Source organism: Pantherophis guttatus, chromosome 14 (assembly GCF_059756535.1).
Source record: "Pantherophis guttatus breed Tessera chromosome 14, ASM5975653v1, whole genome shotgun sequence".
NCBI lineage: Eukaryota > Metazoa > Chordata > Lepidosauria > Squamata > Colubridae > Pantherophis > Pantherophis guttatus.
Genome location: NC_142076.1, coordinates 17248857 through 17270639, shown reverse-complemented (window position 1 = coordinate 17270639; position 21783 = coordinate 17248857). Strand labels below are relative to the sequence as shown.

The following is a 21783-nucleotide window of genomic DNA, read 5'->3' as shown; positions in this document are numbered from 1 at the left end:
GGGGGATTCTGGGAGTTGAAGTCCACATATCTTAAAGTATGTAAGCTGGGGAATTCTGGGAGTTGAAGGCCACATGTCTTAAAGCATGCAGGCTGGGGGATTCTGGGAGTTGAAGTCCACACCTCTGCCAAGGTGGAAAAACCCCTATCTAGAGAGCACGGCTGCCGTACCTGCATACATTCGTTTTTGCCCATCACACCAGCGAGCTGGAGGTAGCATTTGACTTGCTGTCGAATCTTCTGGAAGCAATCCACGATGGGCACCGTGGGAATGGTGTGAATGCGGCTCAGGATGTCCAAAGCCACGTTGACCAGGCCCTGTTTCCGAGCGATCTTGCCGTACTGGATAATGGCGGAAGCCGAGGCGTGAACGCCCAACATGGCGTTGTTCGAACTCGGGTCGTGTTGGGCACTGTTCTCGTAGGCGCTCACGATGGCTGGAAGCGCGGTTAAGAGAGGGAGGTTTTTTTTTTAGAAACATCGTGACACACAGAATTGAATATAAGCATCTACCGTTAGTCCTCGGCCTACGACCGCCATTGGTACCAGAATTCCCGTTGCTAAGCAAGAGAGCTATGGGAGCCGTGCTCAATGTTATGAGCGTTTTCGTCCTGGTGGTTAAGCGGTCGTTGGGCTAGTCACGTAGTCATTAAGCAAGTCCGGTTTCCCTGCCGACTTTGCTGAAATGTCGGCTGGGAAAGGTTTTCTTTGGGCTTCCCGAACAGGCAGAAATTCCGAAGGCCAAAGAGAGGATCTCTCACCTTGATAATGATGCTGCCGCCACATGAAAATGCTGCTCCAGTGAGACAGGTCATCGGACACGATGGGCAGCCGGTTCCTCCACGTCTTCACCACGGTTTTCATGTCGTGGAGGCTGTTGTTCCGTCCGAGGTTGGCCGGCTGCAACCCTGCGTTGATTTGGGCAGCCTCTTGGAGTTCGATGATCTGCTGGGCAGCCTGGGGGAGGGAGGGAGGGTGACGTAGAGGAAGAGGCGGAGGAAAAGGAAGAGAAGATGGCGAAGAAGAAGGAGGAGGAGGAAGGACGAAGAAGAAGAAAAAGATGACGAAGACGAAGGAGGAGGAGGAAGAAAAGAAGGAGGAAGAAGAAAAGGAGGAGGAGGGGAGGGGGAGGAGAAGAAGGAGGAGGAGGAGGGAGGAGGAGGAGGAAGAAGAAAAAGATGAAGATGAAGACAGAGGAAAAGAAGGAGGAGGAGAAAGAAAAGAAGGGGAAGGGGAAGGAGGAAGAAGGAGGAGGAGGAGGAAGAAAAAGATGAAGACGAAGATGAAGATGAAGGAGGAGGAGGAAAAGAAGGAGGAGGAAGAAGAAAAGAAGGAGGAGGGGGAGGGGAGGGGAGGGGAAGGGGGGAGGAGGAGGAGGAGGAGGAGGAGGAGGAGGAGAAGAAGAAGAAGAAGAAGAAGAAGAAGAAGAAGAAGAAGAAGAAGAAGAAGAAGAAGAAGAAGAAGAAGAAGAAGAAGAAGAAGAAGAAGAAGAAGAAGAAGAAGAAGAAGAAGAAGAAGAAGAAGAAGAAGAAGAAGAAGAAAGATGGGGAAGAAGGAGGAGGAAAAAGAAGAAAAAGATGAAGCAAAGACGAAGATGAAGGAGGAAGAAAAGAAAGGAGAGGGGAGCGGGAAGGGAGGGGTAGGAGGAGGAGGAGGAGGGGAAGAGGAAGGAGGAAGAGGAAGAAGGAGAAGAAAGTTAAATCCAACATATTTATCACTATACCTTCTGTATTTTCTATATTCTACATCCTATTTCCTTACTTCATTCACACCTTAACCAATTCCAACGCAGCTACTGCTCAAGTTCCAACAATAACCGACTCAGTCCATTAGGAGTAACTTTACTCACTAGACACAGAAACCAGCAACCTTTCCCTAGCTGTTTCAGGGGGAGTGAGAGAGAGAGATTCTACATAACAGAGAGCTAAGTCCCAGCAGACATATGAACATTGCTGGAATTCAAATCCCAGAGAGACAGTAAACTGATATAAGCCATTTGCAAGACCTCCTTCGAGAACGATAAGACTCGTGCGAGCTATTCATCAACAAACTCAGGGAACTCTCTCTCGCACCCCAAAAGTTAGACTTGGGGCAGAAATCTCTGGGAATAAAATAAATTAAGCCAAGTGGCCTCCTTCTCCCACTCACCCATAATTGCCATGGTATCAGCTCCCCACAAGAGCTTCACCTTCTTCCTACCCCCATTCATCATATAAATTTAATTTTCAGGCAGGTGCTTAATCACCCACTATCTGATCTTGGGGGGGGGGGAGAGAAAAGTAATTACTGCGGAGTAGCTTCATTGCCGTGTTGCTAACTTGTCATTCACAGCCCACCTAAGCAGTCTAATAATGGGAAGATGATTGAGGTCACCCGTCCCTCTTAGCCACGATTGGTTGAACCAAAGTTTGCCAAAGAAACCACCCATAAATTCGAAGAACCCGTTCGGCTCTAAATCAAGAGCCTACAAATTTGGGAAAAGCTCTGCTCTCTGCGTGCTTTCTTCCTCTGGTTAAGACAGGGGGTCTGTATCCTTAAACGCTCAAAAGAGCCATTTGGACCCCTTTCGCACAGAAAAGAAAACACCGGGAGCCACAAAACCCTTCCCGTGCCTGACTATTTCTTCAGTGGCCACAAAACTAGCAGATGTAGTTGAATTAAATATGCTGAAACTTTTCTTTTCTTGGATTTATCCATCGTTGGCCTACCAGGGGTTGAAAAGTTCAATAAATCGCCTGTCGGCGGGTGTCACACATTGGCGGTTCTGACGCATATTTGGAGTGACAGGGAGCCGCAGCAGAGGGGTGAAAGAGCCACATGCGGCTCTAGAGCCGCAGGTTGCTGACCCCTGGGTTAAGAGAAGATTAACTATCCCGGAATAATTTTTGCAAAACACATGGGACAAAAATCCTCCATGTTTCGTTATTCGCTCTTATTCTGTAAGTTAAAAGGATAAACCTTGCGAAAGACGTGGTGTGGTGGAATGTGGCCTGGATTCCCAGGAGGGAGGGGCTGCATTCCAGGGAAGCGAGAGACAATGCAGTTTTAGATAGTTTGTGTATGAGAAAGAGGGTGAAGACAGCTCCTCCTCAACGGTTCCCAGAGTCTTCTGTTTTACGGAGCAAGTAGTCTGCTTTAGCTTGGCAAGATTCGGTCTATAGGTGAGGAACCATAAAGCAGGGCTGTCAAACTCGCGGGCGGGATGCATCATGCGCTGGCGACGCCCACACCCAGTTTAGCGAAGGGGGGAAAGTCGTGATACCTTACGTGACGCTGCCGTGACAACGCGAGTTAAGACACCCCTGCAATAAAGGAAGCTACTTAGGAGTACCTTAGTGTGTGTCTCTTGGGTTTTAAGAGTTTGAGAGACTTGGGCATCTCCAGAAATCAGCCGGTCTTACCTGAAGGAGTGGGGTGTGGACGTGAGACACCACCTGTGGAAGTCTTCGCCATTCTCGGATGGCCAAGCCACTGGCCATTTCCACCAGGCGCTCGATGAAATTCAGCTGCTGTTCGTCAGGGTGGCAAATGGCCAAATATCCCCGGTACATGTTGACTTTCCATGCCATCTCTTTGGGGCAACTGAGCTCCACCTTGGGGCAAAAAAAGAGCACAGAAAAGGTGTCAGGAGTGAGGGACTTCCCCCCCCCCAAGAAGAAACACTGGATGATTTTAGACATAAAATGAAACTGTGACTTACATTAATTGCATCAAAGGTTCTTGGGGATTTTTTTTTTCCTTTCCCTTTCATTCAATTAAGTCTAATTGTTTAACAGCTCAGGAAAATTACTCAAAACCATTGAGAAAGAGCTAAGGAAATCGGTTTCGATATATTCCAGGTAGTCCTTGACTTAAGACCACAACTGGGACCAGACTTTCCGATGCTAAGCAAGGCGGTTGTTAAGTGAGTCACGTTCCACAAGTCAAAATGCCAAGTCCATGGGGAATCCAGATTCACTTAACAACCGGATGACTAACTTATCCGCTTGCGGTGGTTCACTTCACAATGGTGGCCAGGAAGGTCGTAAAACAGGGCACAGCTCGCTGAACCAATATCTCGAAATTTGGGGGCTCGGTTGCGGTCGTTAAGCCGAGGACCACCTGGACATTAAACAACCTACCAGGGAAAGCTCATCAAGACAAACTAGCAGCATTAAGATAATTAAAGGTAAAGGTTCCCCTCGCACATATGTGCTAGTCGTTCCCGACTCTAGGGGGCGGTGCTCATCTCTGTTTCAAAGCCGGAGAGCCAGCGCTGTCCGAAGACGTCTCCGTGGTCATGTGGCCAGCATGACTCAATGCCAAAGGCGCACAAAACGCTGTTCCTTTCCCACCAAAGGTGGTACCTATTTTTCTACTTGCATTTTTTTGCATGCTTTCGAATTGCTAGGTTGGCAGAAGCTGGGACAAGTCACGGGAGCTCACCCCGTCATGCGGCACCAGGGATTCGAACCTCTGAACTGCCGAGCTTTCCATCGACAAGCTCAGCGTCTTAACCACTGAGCCACCGTGTCTCCTTTAAATGGACATTAAACGACCTACCAGGGAAAACCCATCGAGGCAAACCGGCAGCATTAAGATAATTACGCTTTGCAAAATTGCGTTTATGGAATGTCGTCTTCTTTTTTTTTTAAGGGGGGGAAAAAAAAGGAAATCAGAAGAAAATCAGAGCAGCTCAGTTTATACCCCAGGTTTTTTTGAGGGGGGGAGGGAAGGGGGGGTTTCACCCTCCCCTCTGGAGTTCATTAATAAAATCTTCCATGATCGAACATCCCTCGTTCCCTCCATTGAGAGAAAGTCCAAAAATCCCGGTGGCTGTCGCATCCGTTTAGCTCGCAAGCCGACCGCGCGAAGAGGAGCTGTCACAAATGATCTATTCACTCCGCTGGCAATTCAAGGCCTCTTAGCCTACCCAGCAATTTATTCTTTACCGCACAGCTGCAGTCGAGGGTATATATACACACACAGACAAACGTAGAACGAATCCCAGCCGCCCAAATACACTTGTTATAAAATTATCTTCAGAGGTATCCGAAGGGTTTTGGCGTCTCCCTGGAGAGTTCCTGTTCTTTTAAAGGAAAATAAATATATTGGCCCTCTGTTCTTAATTGTGCAGGAGGAAAAAGAAAAAAGAAAAAGACGAGAAACAGCTTCCAGGTTCAAGGTTGGCTTATCGTGATGAAGAGGTTCCTTCCTCGTTGAAGGACAAAATTCCTTTCAAATTATTTGGACCTCTATTAGAAGCACAGGCGGCATAATTCTCCTCAGGAATCAGCCTTCTCCACGGCAGGCAGCTTCAACAGTTCGTTTAGCGACCGTTCAAAGATACAACGACACTGAAAAAAGGGACTTAGGACCGTTGCAGCATCCCCACGGGAACATGTTCCAAATTCAGATCCTTGGCATCAGGCTCCCATTTATGAACTGCAGAGAAAACAATGGCTACCAACCTGCCTTGCATTGAGGACCTGTATATTGCAGGAGTCAAGAAGAGGGCTAGGAAAATATTTACAGACTCCTCGCATCCTGGACATAAACTGTTTCAACTCCTACCTTCAAAACGACGCTATAGAGCACTGCACACCAGAACAACTAGACACAAGGACAGTTTTTTCCCCAACGCCATCACTCCGCTAAACAAATAATTCCCTCAACACTGTCAAACTATTCACTAAGTCTGCATTACTATTAATCTTCTCATCGTTCTTATCACCCATCTCCTCCCACTTATGACGGCAAGACTGTAACTTTGTTGCTGGTATCCTTACAATTTATATTGATATTGTTTCCTGATTGCTTATTTGTATCCTATGACTATCATTAAGTGTTGTACTTTATGATTCTTGAAGAACGTATCTTTTATGTACATGGAGAGAATATGCACCAAAGACAAATTCCTTGTGTGTCCAATCACACTTGGCCAATAAACAATTCTCTTCTCTTCTCTTCTCTTCTCTTCTCTTCTCTTCTCTTCTCTTCTCTTCTCTTCTCTTCTCTTCTCTTCTCTTCTCTTCTCTTCTCTTCTCTTCTCTTCTCTTCTCTTCTCTTCTCTTCTCTTCTCCTCTCCTCTCCTCTCCTCTCCTCTCCTCTCCTCTCCTCTCCTCTCCTCTCCTCTCCTCTCCTCTCCTCTCCTCTCCTCTCCTCTCCTCTCCTCTCTTTTCTTATTTGTACCCTATGACTATCATTAAGTGTTGTACCTTATGATTCTTGAAGAACGTATCTTTCCCTTTATGTACACGGAGAGAATATGCACCAAAGACAAATTCCTTGTGTGTCCAATCACACTTGGCCAATAAAGAATTCTGTTCTGTTCTGTTCTGTTCTGTTCTGTTCTGTTCTGTTCTGTTCTGTTCTGTTCTGTTCTGTTCTGTTCTGTTCTATGACGGTTGCAGTGTCTCCCGGGGTGAATGGTGCAGTGGCCTAGAGGTGGAGCTCTCGCCTGACAATCAGGAGGCTGTGAGTTCGATCCTAGGTAGAACCAGATATTTCTCTCTCTCTCCTCTCTCTCTCTCTCTCTCTCTCTCTCGGCACAATGAGAATATGTCTGCTGAATATAACTCCGCACTGGCGACAGGAAGGGCATTCGGCCAGCAATCACTCAGCTCCATTCAGTTGCCCAGAAATCTACCCCACAAAGGATTAATGGGGTCATTAAAAGAAGATACGCCTAATTTTGTATTTATTTATTTATTTTGTCATGTTTACGTCGTGTATATTGGAGGTGGTGACCCTTTGAGAGCTGCCTGCAACCAAATGTCATTTTAATGTATGCCCATTGGGGTACATTCAATGCAACAATAACGTTACTCTAAGTCTAAGTCTACTTCCCTGCACGGCAGAGATTCAAACGCATACAGGTATCGCTTCCCAAACTTTGCAGCACAACTGAGAAAATAACAGGAGTATCACTATCACACAGCTGTGTGCAATGACACAAAGCTTCTATATATATATATATTTAGTGCCTCTAATGCCGCATCCACTTAAACTGAAGTATTATTTAGCTTAAGGATGGTTCCAACGGGTTCTTGGCGGAGTTCCTTGGATAAATTCACGATAAGAACCTGCTTGAAATATACATTTGAGCAAGCTATACAAAGGGGCTTCTTGTTGTTGTTTCGGGTTTTTTTTTTTTAAAAAAGCACCATTATATTTGAAGTTCTCAAATATCTCAGCAGGCCTGAATTAGGGGTTTAGTGAAGAGAAGCTGTGTTTTGAAAATTAGCCTTTCTCTCTTAGCAGTTACTTATCTCAAATTTCACCTAAATGGTTCACGTGCAGAGTTCGGGTTGAGAGGCCAATAAACACGCTCCATTTCAAGGGTGGAGATGACTTAGCTACAGGGTGCAACGGTATGCAGTCTGGGACAAGCAGATCAGTAGCGGTGGAATTCAAATTATTTTTATTACCGGTACAGTGGGCGTGGCTTGGTGGGCGTGGTGTGGCTTGGTGGGCGTGGCAGGGGAAGGATACTGCAAAATCTCCATTCCCTCCTCACTCCAGGGGAAGGATACTGCAAAACCTCCATTCCCACCCCACTCCAGGGGAAGGATACTGCAAAATCCCCATTCCCACCCCACTCCTGGGAGAAGGATACTGCAAAATCTCCATTCCCACCCCACTCCAGGGGAAGGATACTGCAAAAACTCCATTCCCAACCCATTCCTGGGGAGGGAGGGATACTGCAAAATCCCCATTCCCTCCCCACTCCTGGGGGGAAAGATATTTCAAAATCTCCATTCCCACCCCACTCCTGGGGGGAAGGATCCTGCAAAATCCCCATTCCCACCCTACTCCTTGGGGAAGGATACAGCAAAATCCCCATTCCCATCCCACTCCTGGGGGAAGGATATTGCAAAATCTCCATCCCCACCCCACTCCAGGGGAAGGATACTGCAAAATCTCCATTCCCAACCCACTCCTGGGGGGAGGGATACTGCAAAATCCCCATTCCCTCCCCACTCCTGGGGGAAAGGTATTTCAAAATCTCCATTCCCTCCCCACTCCTGGGGAAAAGATATTTCAAAATCCCCATTCCCTCCCCACTCCTGGGGAAAAGATATTTCAAAATCCCCATTCCCTCCCCACTCCTGGGGAAAAGATATTTCAAAATCTCCATTCCCACCCCACTCCTGGGAGAAGGATACTGGGAAGGATGCCCTTCCTGTCGCCAATGCGGAATATTATTCAGCATATATATATTCTCATTGTGCCTAGAGAGAAATATCTTCCTTACTTTTCCTTCCTTCTTTCCTTCCTTCCTTCCCAAGCTATAGCAGAACATATGAAGCTTCAAGCGTTTTACGGAGTCAGCCTCTTGCCCCCCCCAGCAATTTGGGTCCTCATTTTACCGATTTTGGAATGACGGAAGGCTGAGTCAACCTTGAGCCTGGTGACATTCGAACTGCCAAATTGCAGGCAGCCGGCAGTCAGCAGAAGTAGCCTGCAGTACTGCACTCTAACCACTTGCTCCACCGAGGCTCAGGATTGTTGCAACATGCTAAAGTTTTCCCAGCTAAAAATCTTCACGCGCATCGAATTGATTTCTGATCCTTTTTGCGTTGCCAATCTTTGCTGCCACTAACAGCCACACTTGCAGGCTATGGCGATGTGAAATAAAACACTGGCTGGCTGATCCCTAATGCCCTTTTCCTTTGAAACCATGCCATCCAAACTGAAATACATCTCAATTAGCGCCAGCGGGATTTTAAGAGCCTCCGCTTCCAAAGCTGGCTTTAAGCAAGCAAAAAAACCAAAAAGGAAGATTAAAAAAGGGAAATAAAAGAAAGATCAAAATACAGTATTCCAGTTATTTGAGAGGCTGCCACAAAGGACAACCTATTTTTCAAGGCACCTGAAGGCAGGATAAGAAACAACGGATGGAAACTCATCGAGGAGAGAAGCAACCTGGAATTGAGGAGAAACTTCCTAACAGTGAGGACAATTAATCAGTGGAACAACTTGCCACCAGAAGTTGTGGGTACTCCACCATTGGAGGTTTTTAAGAAGAGACTGGACAATCATTTGTCTGAAATGGTACAGGGTTTCCTGCTTGAACAGGGGGTTGGACTGGAAGACCTCTAAGGTCCCTTGCAGCTGTATACTGACAATTCTCAGACAATTTGGCAATTTCCTCGTTGTGCCAATTCAAAAGCCAAAGGAACGCCAGTACAGGAGCCCAAAACTGAAAAAAAAAACACTGTTACCTTCCCACCGAAGTAGTACGTATTCATCTACTCGCATTTGCATGCTTTTGAACTGCTAGGCGGGCGGGAGCTGCAGCCAGTAACGGGAGCTCACTCCATTGCGCGGCGCTGAGGTCTCAAACCCGGGCTCTCAGCTTTGCAGCTGGTAAGCTCAGCATATTTAACCGCTGAGCCAGTGCGCGTGTTTGTACGTGTGTGTGTGTTTACACACACGTACAAATACACGCCGTATGTATATATATATATATATATATATGCCCTCTCTGTTCTCCTCTTCTGCCGAAAAGCTGCCTGGCCACGAGACGAGACCACTGAGCCGCAAAATCATTTGTCTGCATTCCCTCTGCAGGTGCTCAATCAGCATTTTCTCCTCTTGAAGAAATCTTGATGACAAAACCTACGAGTCCCTCGCGGGGTGGCTACGCACTGATGGCCGGAGAAACCAGCTGCTCCCTCCTGCATCAGGAATAATCCTACCAAAAGGAGGGCACAGCCTCTGTCTGGGTGTTTTGTTATCTGTCTGGTACATCTGCGGGCACTGAATGTGGAATTACAGATTGCCCGACCTGGTAGATGGTAGGGGTGGGAGAGTTGTAAACAAAACGTAAGGGAGAGCAGAAGCATTAAGAAACAAAAGGCAAATGAATTGATAAAGGTAAAGGTTCCCCTTGCACATATGTGCTAGTTGTTCCCGACTCTAGGGTGCAGTGCTCATCTGTTTCAGAGCCGAAGAGCCAGCGCTGTCCGAAGACGTCTCCGTGGTCATGTGGCCGGCATGACTCAACGCCAAAGGCGCACAGAACGCTGTTCCCTTCCCACCAAAGGTTGTCCCTATTTTTTCTACTTGCATTTTTTTACCTGCTTTCGAACTGCTAGGTTGGCAGAAGCTGGGACAAGTCATGGGGGCTCACCCCGTTAACGCGGCGCTAGGGATTCGAACCGCCGAACTGCCGACCTTTCGATCGACAAGCTCAGCGCCTTAGGCACTGAGCCACCGCGTCCCTCTATGAATGAATGGATAGCTTAGCGAATAAAAAGCCACCCAGCCAAGGTGGAGAGAAAGCTTGAAAATCCAGACACTGAAAATGCAGACATTCAAACCCGCTCAAGAGTGGCTTCGCCTTAGAATCTTCTCTTCTGCCACAGATAAAACGGGGCAGAGCCTTTGATCACGTTCGCAGCTCACCTGTACCAGGGCTTCCTTCATGGCCGTCCAGTTGGAAACACGCCAGGCGCACTCCAGAACCAGGTAAGGGTTTATGTGACCCTTGGACTGGCCGTATTCCGTGAGAGCTTCCCACTGATTCAATTCCTTGGAACACCTAGGAACGAGAAATGCAACATCAATCCAGTTCTCTAGTCAAGAGGAACCTTTTCTCCGATCCAAAGCAGGAAATCTAGCGCTTGTAACCCAGTTCGCTTATCTATTTGTATCCATCCTTTATTATTTTTACAAATGACTCAAGGGGCGGACATATCCAGCGTATCTTCCTGGTCCTGTTTTCTCGTCATAAAGACGCACGGAAGGCTGTTACCTTCCCACCAAAGGAAGGTAACAATCCTGGGAGGTGGATTGGGCTGTGAGAGAAAGAGAGACTGTCTCAAAGTCACCTAAGATGACTTTCATGGCTAAGTCAGGACTAGAACTCACCATCTCCTGGTGACTGCTCCAAAGTCACCCAGTCAGCTTTGATGCCTAAGACAGAACTAGAAATCTCAGGCTCTCGGGGATTGGCCCAAAGTGCCCCCAGATGGCTTTTCGTGCCTCGGGCAGGACTAGAACTCACCATCTCCTGGTGATCGGCCCAAGGTCACCCAGCTGGCTCTTGTGCCATAGAACTCACAGACTCCTACTGATTCACCCAAAATTCCCCAGTCGGCTTTCATTTCTAAAACGGAACTAGAACTCACAGTCTCCTTGTTTCTAGCCTGAAGCCTTCACCACTAGGCCAAAGTGGCTCTTATATATTGAGGATTCAATCATCATCTTTTAATGACCCCATGATGCCTTGCAGGGTGGAGTCTGGGCAACTGAATGGAGCTGAGTGATTATTGGCCGGATGCCTTTCCTGTTGCCAACGCGGAGTAATATTCAGCAGATATATTCTCATCGTGCCCCGAGAGAGAAATATCTGCCTCTACTTAGAATCGAACACACAGCCTCCTGATTGTGAGGCGAGAGCTCCACCTTTAGGCCACCGCACCACTCCTGGATTGAGGATTCAATAAGGCCGGTTAAATATATATATATATATATTGGCAAGGCTTATTCTATCCTTATCGTTATTCTACCCTTCCAAGTGCCGGAACAAAGAGAGTTCGCTCAAAACACTTTCAAAGAACGGAGTTACCCTCCCAATTCCCGTCTTTCGCTCCCAATTGTTCCCTTTTTAGGAATCTGAATCTGAAACCGTTATAACTCTACTCCATTTTGACTGGTGGAAATATTCAGAGGACGGTATTCGTGGTATGAGGGACAACTCTCTCTCTGTCTCTGTCTCTGTCTCTGTCTCCCTCCCTCTCTCTCTCTCTCTCTCCCTCCCTCTCTCTCTCTCCCTCCTTCCTTCTCTCTTTCACCTTCTGCCTCTCTCTCTCCCTCCCTCTCTCTCCCTCCCTCTCTCTCTCCCTCTCTCTCTCTCTCCCTCTCTCTCTCTCCCTCCCTCTCTCTCTCTCCCTCCCTCCCTCTCTCTCTCTCCCTCCCTCTCTCTCTCTCTCCCTCCCTCCCTCTCTCTCCCTCTCTCTCTCTCTGATCGCAACTTTCATGTGGAATGAAATATTTTCTTGGGAAATCCACTCAAGTATAAAAAGCAAGGAACGTCTCTGCGAAGCCGAAAGCAGGCACAGGCCCTCGGGGAACGGAACAAAGTCTGCGGGTTTCTAGAATATTTTTTTTTTTCCCTGAAATTTAGGTTAACCCTCATATATCTCCTTCTGGGTCTCCAGAGGCCCAAACGTTCATAACAACATCCTTTAAAATATATATATATATATGTATATGTATATGTATATGTATATGTATATGTATATGTATATGTATATGTATATGTATATGTATATGTATATGTATATGTATATGTATATGTATGCCTTGGTAGTACTAGGGTTTAAGGCACCCTGTTATTAAGCTGGTTATTAAGACCAGCTGCCTGCAATTACTGCAGGGTTCGAATCTCGCCAAGGCTCAAGGTTGACTCAGCCTTCCATCCTTTCTAAGGTAGGTGAAATGAGGACCCAGTTTGTGGGGGCAATAAGCTGACTTTGTATAAATATACAAAAGGATGAAGGCTATTGCTGAGCACATTGTAAGCCGCCCTGAGTCTTCGGAGAAGGGCGGCATATAAATCAAATTAAAAAAAAAAAATATATAGAGAGAAAGAGAGAGAGAGAGAGAGGGAGAGAGGGAGAGAGAGAGAGAGGGAGAGAGGGAGAGAGAGAGAGAGAGAGAGAGGGAGAGGGAGAGGGAGAGGGAGGGAGGGAGGGAGAGAGAGAGAGAGAGAGAGAGAGAGAGAGAGAGAGAGAGAGAGAGAGAGAGAGAGAGAGAGAGAGAGATAAAAGAGCAGCAATCAGATTTAATCGACGTACCGAATCCAGTGATCTTCCCAGAGCTGATATTCAGGAAAAATAGCTGGAGAAGCATTGTTCCGTTCGTGTTCCTTCTTAGCTTTCTCCATGGCTTTTTCGTAGGTTTCCTGAGCCTTTGAAAGGAAAGGAAACCGTTCAGTTTCTCCGGAGATCCAGAACGAAAGAAAAGCAAACGCAAGCGAACTAACCAACTTTTCCCTTGAATTCCGATGAACCTTAGCTAACTTCTTTAGCAGTTTTCTCTGCGGTTGGTTGAGAAAATTCCTGTGGAAGGGCTTTTAGCGATTAAATCCGTTTAATGGAACCTTCACAGTGTGGGCCTGGTTTTTCCCACCGGACGATATCCCTCTGATCTACGGACGGGTTTCCACTTATTTTATTTATTTTATTTTTTATTATTCATATTTCTACGCCGCCCTCTCTCCGAGGACTCTGGGCGGCTTACACCAAAGACAGTATACTAAATAGCATATTGCCCCCCAACAATCTGGGTCCTCATTTTACCCACCTCGGAAGGATGGAAGGCTGAGTCAACCTTGAGCCTGGTGAGATTTGATCCGCTGATCTGCTGAACTAGCAGTCAGCTGAAGTAGCTGCAGTACTCCACCCTAAGCACTGCGCCACCTCGGCTCTTATAATAGTTTGTTTAGTGACTCTTCAATGTCACTTAAAAAAGTGACTTAGCACCGTGTTTCACACTTACAACCTGTGATGGGATTCAGCCGGTTCGGGTGAACCGGTAGTTGAACTGCTGGCTGGCCCCACCCCTTCCAGGAGTCCCCACGCGCCCCATTTTGGGTCCCAGGTAAGTGCAGGGAGGCCTCCTAGGCCCAAAATGGAGCATGGGGGGCGCTTCCCCCCCCCACGACCCGTTTTCGCTCCCAGGAGACTTTTCGGGTCTTGTTTTTCACCCGATAAGACGGGAGGTGAGGGCCTGGTTAAACACACACACACACACACACACACACACACACACACACACACACAACCTGCTCGAAGAAGCCGTGCTGTTCGTAGGCAATGGCGGTGGCCGTCTCTGGAAACTTGCACCGTTTCTGCCACAATCCGGCCCACATGTCCTCTTCTTGTAGCAAGCAATACAATTCTGCCAGCGAGTCGAGGATTTCCTGGGGGTGGGGGGAAGGAAAAAGACAAAAGGCAACCTAAGATCAATAGGGACGGGTTGATGATTAAGTTGGGTCAACCCATCAAGGTACCCTTCTCTCCCTCCCTCCCTTCCTTTCCTCCCTTCTACCTTTCTCTCCCTCCCTCTTCAAAATCAGTTTCCTTTTTCTCTTCTTCCTTCCTTTTCAAAAACAGTCTTCCTTCCTCTCGCCTTCCGTTCTTCCTCCCTCTATTCCTTTCTTCCTGGCTTCCCTCTCTCCCTTCCTTCCTTCCTCTTCAAAATCCGTCTTCCTTCTTCTCATTCTCCTTCCTTCACTTCTTCTTCAAAATCTGTCTTCCTTCCTTTTTCTTCCTTCCTTTTCAAAAACAGTCTTCCTTCCTCTCGCCTTCCTTTCTTCTTCCCTCCATTGCTTCCTTCCTGGCTTCCTTCTGTCCCTTCCTTCGTTCCTCTTCAAAATCCATCTTCCTTCTTCTCATTCTCCTTCCTTCACTTCCTCTTCAAAATCAGTCTTCCTTCCTTTTTCTTTCTTCCTTTTCAAAAACAGTCTTCCTTCCTCTCGCCTTCCTTTCTTCCTCCCTCCATTGCTTTCTTCCTGGCTTCCTTCTGTCTTCCTTCCTCTTCAAAATCTGTCTTCCTTCCTTTTTCTTTCTTCCTTTTCAAAAACAGTCTTCCTTCCTCTTTACTTCCTTTCTTCCTTTCTTCCCTCTCTCCCTTCCTTCCTTCCTCTTCAAAATCTGTCTTCCTTCCTCTTTACTTCCTTTCTTCCTTCTTCTATTCCTTTCTTCCTTGCTTCCATCTCTCCCTTCCTCTTCAAAATCCGTCTTCCTTCCTCTCATTCTCCTTCCTTCACTTCCTCTTCAAAATCAGTCTTCTTTTTTCTTCCTTCCTTTTCAAAGACAGCCTTCCTTCCTCCCTCCTTCCTTCCCTCCCTCCCTCCCACTCTCCCTCCCTCCCTAAGGTCCTTACAAAGTTCAAACATCCAGACATAAGGGTGTGGCAGCATTAAGGAACGTATTTATTTATTTATCCAGATCTAACCAGTCACATCAACTGCAAATGACTTTGAAGCGGCATTCAGGCGGCCCTCACTGAGCGACTGCCTCGTATTGCGACCATTATGACGGGGACGCAAAAGTTACCTTTGGGACCAAAACGGCTCTCATTCTAAACACTGCGCAGCTCCACTGGCTTCACATCTGTCCCAGTGGTCGTATTCAGCCGGTTCTATCCAGTTTGGGGAAACCGGTAGCGGTGGCTGCGGGAGGCTCCGCCTATCCGGACGTCGTCATGTCCCATTTTTGACACTCTGCGTATGCGCAGAAGGTCCTGTGCATATCCAAAGGTGTCACGCGCGCTCACATTTGCGAACCAGTAGTGAAGGTAAGTCAATATCACCCCTGATCTGTCCCCTACTCAGGTTTTCTATCCTTGCTGGGTAATTTCTTTGCCTAGGCCAGGAGTCTGCAACTTTAAACACTCAAAGAGCCATTTGGACCCATTTCCCAAAGAAAAGAAAACACCGGGAGTCACAGAAACCTTCCCATGGCTTAGGACCTGGTTATTTACGGGACCACCTACTACCACAAATAGCCTCCCACCGGCCGGTACGCTCTCACAGAGAGGGTCTCCTCCGGGTGCCGTCAGCCAAGCAGTGTCGACTGGCGGCCCCCAGGGGGAGGGCCTTCTCTGTGGGGGCACCCACTATCTGGAACGAGCTCCCCCCGGAGATACGGAGGATCCCGGATCTGCGCACTTTCCACCGTGCTCTTAAGACCCTTTTATTCCAGCAAGCCGGCCTGGCCTAATTTTTCTCCCCTTTCTTTTAAATTTTAAATTGAAATTTTAATTTGTTTTAAATTTATTGGGATTTTAATTGTCGTGGGCCAATATTATTTAATTTGGTTTTAAATTGTTTTTAACTTTTGTATTTCTGTATTTTATCCTGTGCCTGTTCACCGCCCTGAGTCCTTCGGGAGTAGGGCGGTATACAAATTTAATAAAACTCAAACTCAAACCCATGCCTGACTATTTCCTGAGCGGCCACAAAACTAGCATGTGTAGTTGAATTAAACATTCTGTTTTCTTCTGAAACTTTTCTTTTCTTGGATTTATCCATGGTTGGCCTACCGCGAGTCGAAAAGCTCAATAAATCGTGTGCCGGCAGGTGTCGCACATTGGCGATTGTGACACGTATTTTGAGCGACAGGGAGCCGCAGCAGAGGGGTGAAAGAGCCACATGCGGCTCCAGAGCCGCAGGTTGCTGACCCCCTGGCGTAGGCACAGATGCCCACCGACTTCCAGCACAGAAAACCCAAATCGGGGGGGGGGGGGGAAGCTCTACCTGTTGGGGCAAAGTGATGCTCTCCTGCTCGTAAAACTCCGTGGTCTGTTTGGGTTTGATCTGCAGGCTGAGCCCCTTTTCGAAGGCCTGGTGTTCCAGCATGAGGGTGGAGCGGAACCAGAGGTTGTGGGTCTTCCCCAGGTACTTCAGCACGCAGGGCCTGATGGGGGTGGGGGGCACGCACTGGGACATGGCTTCCACGAAGCAGTTCAAGGCGCTCGGCTGGCAGTCGCGCTGCACCTGGTGGCTTCCGCTGCACAAGAACGGGCTGATTTCCCCTGCAAGAGCCTAAAAAAAAAAAAAGGGGGGGGGGGTGGGAAACCGGCCATTATTCCAAGGGCAAAATTGGCATCGCGAGCAGTAATTATGCTCTCAGCGGGGAGGTTGCCAAAAGCTGCTCTTTTGGGATCGGAGAGACGAGCCTCGTTGAGGTTGAAATTGCCTCTGGATCCCTCCCGGAAGAGCATTAAAACTCCGAAACGGTTTTTCTCAAGAGGAAAAAAGGGCTAAAGTGCAGGACGGCGCCTCTTACACTATTCAGAATGCGGCTCTGGCCATTGAAAGAAATGCATTTGCGTTTCCCTTTCAGCTGCCTGTGTCAAATCGTTTGGACTCAGCAAACTGATCAAACGTGATCGATCAAGGGCATTATCTCTGCCTGGCCCCAATAGGCTACGTGGAACTGGCGGCGTCCACATCGGATCGATCGGTCGATCACCCCGCGAACATGTTGTTCCTTTCATGCAAATCATAGCATCTGAAGCCCGAATCCTTTCCTGGTCTTGGAGAAGGGCCTTTATTTTATTTTATTTTTTTTCTTTGCAAATGACAACTCGGAGAGGGAGAAGGAGGGGAAGAGAGAGAGGAGGAGAAAGAGGAGAGGAAGAGAGGGAAAGAGGGAGAAGGAGGGGAGAGGGAAAGAGGGAGGGAGAGGGAGGTAGGGAGAGGGAAAGGAAGGAAGGAAGGAAAAAAGAGAGAGAGAGAGAGAAGAGAAAGAGAATGAGAAAGAGAAAGAAAGAGAAACAGAGAGGGGGGAAGGAAGGAAGGAAGGAAGGAAGGAAGGAAGGAAGGAAGGAAGGAAGGAAGGAAGGAAGGAAAAGGAAGGAAGGAAGGAAGGAAGGAAGGAAAAGAGAAAAAAGAAAAAGAGAGAGAGAGAAGAGAAAGAGAATGACAAAGAGAAAGAAAGAGAAACAGAGAGGGGGGAAGGAAGGAAGGAAGGAAGGAAGGAAGGAAGGAAGGAAGGAAGGAAGGAAGGAAGGAAGGAAGGAAGGAAGGAAAAGAGAGAAAAAAGAAAAAGAGAAAAAGAGAGAGAGGGGAAGGAAGGAAGGAAAGAAGGAAGGAAGGAAAAGAAAGAAAGAGAAAAAGAGAAAGAAAGAAAGAAAGAAAGAAAGAGAAAGAAAAAGAGAGAGGGGGGAAGGAAGGAAGGAAGAAAGGAAGGAAGGAAAAGAGAGAAAAAGAGAAAAAGAGAAAAAGAGAGAGAGGGGAAGGAAGGAAGGAAAGAAGGAAGGAAGGAAAAGAGAAAGAAAGAGAAAAAGAGAAAGAAAGAAAGAAAGAGAAAGAAAAAGAGAGAGGGGGGAAGGAAGGAAGGAAGGATGAAAGAAAGAAAGAAAGAAAGAAAGAAAGAAAGAAAGAAAGAAAGAAAGAAAGAAAGAAAGAAAGAAACCAAAATATTTCACCAGTTTTCATGACCGTTTTTTTTCCCCCCAAAACGACACTCACATGCTGCTGTCTGTCTGAAAGGATTTTCCACAATCTGGAAAACAGCTGGATCCAAGTTTTTTCAGCCAAAGGAGTGGAAATGTGACAAAGCTGAACGAAGGCACTTAGCAGGGCTCCCGTCTGGAACAAAACTGCTGGTTAGTCATACTCAATGATGAAGAAGACAAAAGCTGATTTACCCCACCAGAATGAAGAAAGAACGAAGGAGGGAGAAGCCATCCCTAAAACTACAACCCGAAGCCTGCGGGTTTACTACAACTACCCAAGGCCACACATCTGGATGGGGCGCGTGGAGCTAGGAAAGGCTATGAGAGACCAGCAACCCAGAGATCTCATCCTGCGTGGTGGCGCAGTGGTTAGAATGCAGAATTTCAGGCTGACTCTGCCCGCTGCCAGGAGTTCGATCCTGACCGGCTCAAAGTTGACTCAGCCTTCCATCCTTCTGAGGTCGGTAAAATGAGGACCCAGATTGTTGGGGGACAATAGGCTGACTCTGTAAACAGCTTAGAGAGGGCTGTAAAGCACTGTGAAGCGGTATATAAGTCTGCTATAGCTAAGGAAGGAAAGCAGGCAAGCAAGCGGGAAAGAAGGAAGCCATGGTGGCGCAGTGGTTAGAATGCAGTATTGCAGGCTATCTCTGCCCACTGTCAGCAGTTCGATCCTGACCGGCTCAAGCTTGACTCAGCCTTCCATCTTTCCGAGGTGGGTAAAACGAGGGTCCAGATTGTCGGGGACAATGTGCTAACATTGTAAACCAATGACAGACGGATTCAAAGCACTGTGAAGCGGAATATAAGTCTAAGAGTTGTTGCTATAATAACCCAGCAGACCAACTGGGGGATGGTTACAACCCCAACATGCTATGAGAGACACCCTAATGAATGACCTGCAACGCAACTTCTCTCCCACCCAAAGGGGTTTTAGTAGCGCGAGCACCACAGAATAGGCGCCGATGCTTCAAAGGACCCTGTTATGGTCCGCCGGCAGCCTGCAGAGTCAGACAGTGAGGAGGCTGAGGAAGAACATGGGCCAGTCCTGGAGGCTGGGGAAGGCCTGGATGAGGTCTCTGCATCAGAGGCAGAGATGGGGCCAGGGCCATTGGGGAGTGATGCGCGGACTCCGGAGCCTCCAGAGGCTGACAGCAGAGAGGCAGAGGAACAGGAGGAGCCTGTTCCTAGTGCATGCATGAGAAGAGCTGCCAGAAGGCAAGAGCAGCTGAAGCAAAAAGGACGACTCAGGAGTAAGGCCAAGAGATGATTGGCCCCTCCCATAAGGCTTAAAAGAGCAGCAACGGCTCTTGGGCTCTTTGTCGGAAAACAACGTTGATAGATTTGTTTCTTGTCTTGCTGCACTTCTCTCTTGTCGGCGTCTCCTGCTTCTGAACTTTTGCCAAGAAAAAACCTTTGGCAGGTTGCCAAAGTAGACCAAGGTTGGTGATAAGGCTGAAGAATTGTGTTATGAAGAATTTGCTTTAATTTAGTTTGGACTACGCTGAGAATGAGAGTTCATTCTCAGCTGTTCTAATAAAATCGGTTTGTTTAGAACTGACTGCGTCTGATAACACCTACTTGGGCCTTGGTTACAACAGGCAGCTGTGGAATTCCAGGGGGAGCATCAACTCACCTTCACTTCGCGCAGAGAGTCCAGGAATTTGTCGTGGCGATTGGTTAACATGTGCAACTGGTTCCCAATGTCCTTTTCGGAGAGTTCTTTGGTTTTCGGGGTGCTCGTCTGATCTCCGGGAGCCAGTTCGATGTCTATCTCGACATCCTGTTTGTAAAGGGGAGAAGGCCAGAGTTTTGCAACCAGACATGTTCACGTAACACCAATGTAAGCAGTGTACAGGAATACCGGAAAACCTCGAGTTATGACCGTGATAAAACATGCCCATCGTGGTCGTAACTCGTGACAGTCAATTTTATGGCCTTTGTTTTGTGGGGCGATCACTAAGGGACTGCTATGGTCATTTAACAATCGCCGCCGTCGTTAAGCAAAGGCCGCCGTCATTAAGCAAACCCATGGTTCACAATGGGCGCAGTTTTTGCCAAAAAATGGAAGTAAATGTCAGTTTTGGGGAGGGGGGAAACCATCATAAAATGCAGTCATGTGACCGTGGGATGGTGCGAATGACCATATGGTTCCGTTGCTAAGCCAGTTGTTAAGTGAGTTTTGCTCCATTTTACGACCTTTCTTGCCGCCGTTGTTAAGTGAATCACTGCAGTTGATAAATCAGTTAAGCCGGTTGTTAAGTGAATCTGGCTTCCCCATTAACTCTGATCGTCAGAGGGTCGCAAAAGAGGATCACATGATCCTGGGAAACTGCAACCGGCATAAGTACATGCCAGTTGCCAAGCGTTTGAATTTGGATCAGGCGACGGTGGGGAGGCGGCATCCGTCGTTAAGTGTGAAAAACGGCCAGACGCCCCTTCTCTCAGTGCCGTTGTAACTTCGGTCACTAAACAAGCGGTTGTACGCCAAGGACTTCCTGTAACACCAATTCTACAAATGCAGTCGCCTTAATTACAACTCTCAGCCAACAGGGCAATTTTTTGGGGGAAAATGCTGACAGTACTGGTAACGTTGGGGAGAAATGAAATAAAACTTTACCTCTTCTTTGGATTCGCTGTTTTCTCGCTCGTGAGGCTCCTGCTTGATGTGAGTCACCATGGCGAACGCGGCCCGGTCGTGACTATCTGCCAAGTTGATCACATTGGTGATGGAGGGAAGCGTTGCTCCTTGGCAGCTGGTGCCAATCGTTGTGTTTCTTTCACAAACCGCCAGCAGGAGCTGGAAGGGATTTGAAACAAAAATGAGACAGAGGTTGGAGACACAACCCGTAGACATAGTTAACTGCTTTAGACCAGGGGTGCCCAAACCCCGATCCAACGACAAATAATAAAGAGTTGGAAGGGACCTTGGAGGTCTTCTAGTCCACCCTGTAGGCCATTTCAAATGGTTGTCCAATTTCTTCTTCAAAACCTCCAGTGTTGGACCATTCACAACTTCTAGAGGCAAGCAGTTCCACCGGCTAATTGTTCTCACCGTTAGGAAATTTCTACTTTGCTCTAAGTTGCTTCTCTCCTTGATTAGTTTCCATCCGTTGCTTCTTGTACTACCTTCAGATGCTTTGGAGAATATGTTGGCCCTCCTCCCTTCTTTGGGGCAGCCCCTGAGATATTGGAAGGCTGCTATCATGTCACCCCTAGTCCTTCTGTTCGCTAAACCAGGCAATTCTGATGATCACGCGGCTCAGCTGGGATCGTCAGAGGCTTTTCAAAGCATTTTTTTTCCTGCAACCTCTTGGCCGAAGAGGTGGTTAAAAAAAATGCTTTGAAAAGTCTCTGAGGATCCCAGCTGAGTTGCCTGATCGGCAGAGAGGCATTTTTAAAAGAGCCTCTCTGACGATCCCAGTGATCTGTCCCCGTCCACACACACACACAAACTCAGCCAGCCAAGGGTTAAGGAAGCACTTGGCACACACCCAGGTCTTTATCTCCAACTTGGCAGCGATATACACACCGTCTGCCAAGTGCTTTTATTTCCACAGAGACAGAAAGATAATATACTCAGCGTACAAGAGTCCAACAGAATTATTATTCCTCTCAGCAGTTTCGGACGAGGCTTTAGTGACTATCCAAGGTTTACTTTCGTTCGTCACAGGGATCACTGGCCACCACCCTCTATTATATAGTCTCTGGGGTGTGGTCCAATGACTCAGTTCTAATCCCTAGCACGCCTCCTGAGCTGCTGCAATCGTTTATCACGCCTTCGGAGGCGTGCGTCCAGGAATGATGTCTCTCCCTCACTCTC

General features: G+C 47.6%; 1 protein-coding gene across 4 annotated transcripts in view; it reads right to left on the bottom strand.

The window, feature by feature from the left end:
- The window catches only part of TRRAP (transformation/transcription domain associated protein), a 131279-nt gene that overhangs the window by 38905 nt on the left and 70591 nt on the right, over positions 1-21783 (bottom strand). For all 4 annotated transcript variants that reach the window (XM_087878567.1, XM_087878570.1, XM_087878571.1 and 1 more), the window contains exons 50-59: positions 20581-20760; positions 19597-19743; positions 17974-18093; positions 16255-16542; positions 13777-13914; positions 12788-12900; positions 10392-10527; positions 3401-3592; positions 761-956; positions 171-436 (exon numbers count right to left, since the gene is read on the bottom strand). In XM_087878567.1, coding sequence (XP_087734693.1) covers positions 171-436; positions 761-956; positions 3401-3592; positions 10392-10527; positions 12788-12900; positions 13777-13914; positions 16255-16542; positions 17974-18093; positions 19597-19743; positions 20581-20760 — 1776 coding nt within the window. The remainder of the gene's footprint in view (positions 1-170; positions 437-760; positions 957-3400; positions 3593-10391; positions 10528-12787; positions 12901-13776; positions 13915-16254; positions 16543-17973; positions 18094-19596; positions 19744-20580; positions 20761-21783) is intronic.